General features: G+C 62.3%; 1 protein-coding gene across 1 annotated transcript; it reads left to right on the forward strand.

The window, feature by feature from the left end:
* The first annotated feature begins 1,008 nt into the window (after positions 1–1,008).
* On the forward strand, positions 1,009–1,761 carry LOC124248218 (neuroendocrine secretory protein 55). The gene has a single exon (XM_046678061.1). It carries the CDS (start codon positions 1,009–1,011, stop codon positions 1,759–1,761), a length of 753 nt encoding a protein of 250 aa, XP_046534017.1.
* Positions 1,762–2,698: the final 937 nt, after the last annotated feature.

The raw sequence follows: 2,698 nt of genomic DNA on the forward strand, positions 1-2,698 counted from the left end.
TGCAGACTTGCAAACCACCACCCCGTCTGTGGGGGTCCTTCTTAGCGAAGATGCTTATTTGTCCATGACGTAATTAGCCAATTGAGACTGCGTGTGTGTGTGTGTGGGGGGGGGGTGGATTTTTTAAACTTCTCTAATTACAGTCACTATAGCAGTTCTGCCAAAGGTGGTTTCATGATTGACTGCCGCAGGTTACCATTCAGACTATTAAGCCCTTGGAAAATGCCCGGGGCCGGATCATTAATACTCACGTATAGACCCCTATTCCCATGGAATATCTGGAGCGTTGGGGTCTGGTTTTTAGCTGCTTCGGGCTTTGTTCGTGTTTTCTCGATAACCCTGGAGAAGTTGGGGAGGATGCGGACCCCATGGAGATGCCATGCCCAGCAGCCAAGTTCTGGAACCTGTGGCTAGCTCGCTCGCTCGCTTGTTCCTTGGCACCCGCCAGGCCCCCCCACTCTCCGCTTTGCCCAAATCCTTTCAAACAAGGATCCCTCCTGCCACCTGCCGGCCCACTAGGGTCTGCGCCACCGACTCAGCGCCACCGCGCAGCTGGCGGGGAGACGCCCCCGCCTCCTTACTGCACATGCCCGGCAGAAGTCCGGGCGCGCAACTTTGCAGAACCTCTCCTCCCCGTCTCTCCTCGCCTCAGTCTCCTCTTCCCTCTCCCAGGCGAGAGGACCAGCGGAGGCACCTCTCCCGAGTCTTGGACCGCAACGTCTGAGACTTAGAGAGGGGAGCCCGGGAGGAGATAGACTTTTTCTCCCCCTTTCCTATCCCTTCTTTTTTTCTCAGAGGCAAGCAGAGGCGCGGAGCTTTAGAAAGTTGAGTGGTCAGGAAGGTAGGTGCTTCCCTTTTTCCCCTCACACCGAGGTGGGGCTGGGACCTCCGGATCCAGCTTCTCACCTCGTCAGGTGCACCTTTTTCGGCTCTAGTAGTCAATGCGCATCGGAGCCGCTCTCTGCAGAGCCAGAGGGCGGGTCGGCTTCTCGGTGTGCGCCTAGGAGAATGGATCGTAGGTCCCGGGCTCAGCAGTGGCGCCGAGCTCGCCACAATTACAACGATCTGTGCCCACCCATAGGCCGCCGGGCAGCCACCGCGCTCCTCTGGCTCTCCTGCTCCATCGCGCTCCTCCGCGCCCTGGCCACCTCCAACGCCCGCGCCCAGCAGCGCGCGGCTGCCCAGCAGCGCCGGAGCTTCCTTAACGCCCACCACCGCTCCGGCGCCCAGGCGTTCCCCGAGCCCCCCGAATCTGACCAGGAGCACGAGGAGGCAGACCTCGAGCTATCCCTCCCCGAGTGCCTAGAGTACGAGGAAGAGTTCGACTACGAATCTGAGACCGAGACCGAGTCTGAAATCGAGTCCGAGACCGACTTCGAGACCGAGCCCGAAACCGCCCCTGCCACTGAGCCCGAGACCGAGCCCGAGGACGAGCGCGGTCCTGTGGTGCCCAAGCGCCCCACTTTCGGCGAAAGGGGCTCTCTCACCCAGCGCCTGCAGGCTCTGAGGCTGCGGAGCCCCGACGCCTCCCCAAGTCGTGCGCAGCCCAGCACTCAGGAGCCCCAGAGCCCCAGAGAGGGGGAGGAGCCCGAGCCCGAGGACAAGGATCCGAGGGACCCCGAAGAGTCCGAGGAGCCAAAGGAGAAGGAGAAGAAGGAGAAGCAGCAGCAGCGCCGCTGCAAGCCGAAGAAGCCCACCCGCCGCGACCCATCCCCGGAGTCTCCTTCCAAAAGGGGACCCATCCCCATCCGGCGTCACTAATGGAGGACGCGCCCCAGATTCTCCTTGTTTTCTTTGACCCAGGTTGGTTGCCCACCGCTAAACGGGGAAGCCTGGGGTCGGTGTGGGAACGGCGGCACGAGGGGAGAGAAAAGGAAAAGCAGGTTAGGAGAAAGGCGGGAATAGAGCCGCCTCAACTAGCCCGCCCGGGAGGTGGGGGGCCAGGGCAAGCTGGGAAGGACTCCCCAAATCTCCCCTGGGGCGTCAGGAGCGCCCAAGTGGCCAAAGGCTTGTTGGACGGTGGGGCGCTTCTTGCGCCCCTCTGGGGACAGCCTGAGGTCTCCAACCTACTAGTGTCCAGGACGCACTACTGGATCCCCCCCCAGGTTTCCAGCTGCACACGCGAAGGGCACGGGTAAGTACTTGTTTTACGCTCTTTTTTCTCTCCTAGAGCGACTAGTGTTAAACCAGTTGGTCTTGGCCGGCGCCAAAACGTGGTTCGGAGGTGCGCGCGCCAACTTTAACAATACAAGGGCAGCCGCACTGTAGCGACACTGTTGCAATGTGCAAAAAGTAATCAGACTGGGATTGGGCGAGAACTCCGGAGACTGCTGGCTCCGGGGCAAGTCGTGCGCGCGGCGCTCAAGACACTTAGAACCTGGAGCCCAGGTCCCGGAGCTTCCAATCTGGAACCACGGGACCTCGGCACCAGTACCCCCCACGGCTGTGCACCAGTCCTGGCCGCCACCGCCCGCCTCCGGGCGCTCGCCGGGCCGGAGACGGCGGCAAAGGGTGTGCGCACCTGCCCGCGCGCCCCAGAGCCGACTTCTCCGGGCGGCCGGCGGTTCCCCACGAGTCACCCGCACTCGGAGGGCGAGCAGAGGAGGTACAGGAGTCGTGGGGGATACCCCTACAGGCTACTGGGGTTGGTGGCGCGAGCATGGTCACGTCGGGGCATCGCCAACCTTTGGGGCAGCTG

This window comes from Equus quagga, chromosome 12, assembly GCF_021613505.1.
Source record: "Equus quagga isolate Etosha38 chromosome 12, UCLA_HA_Equagga_1.0, whole genome shotgun sequence".
In the NCBI taxonomy this organism is placed as follows: Eukaryota; Metazoa; Chordata; class Mammalia; order Perissodactyla; family Equidae; genus Equus; species Equus quagga.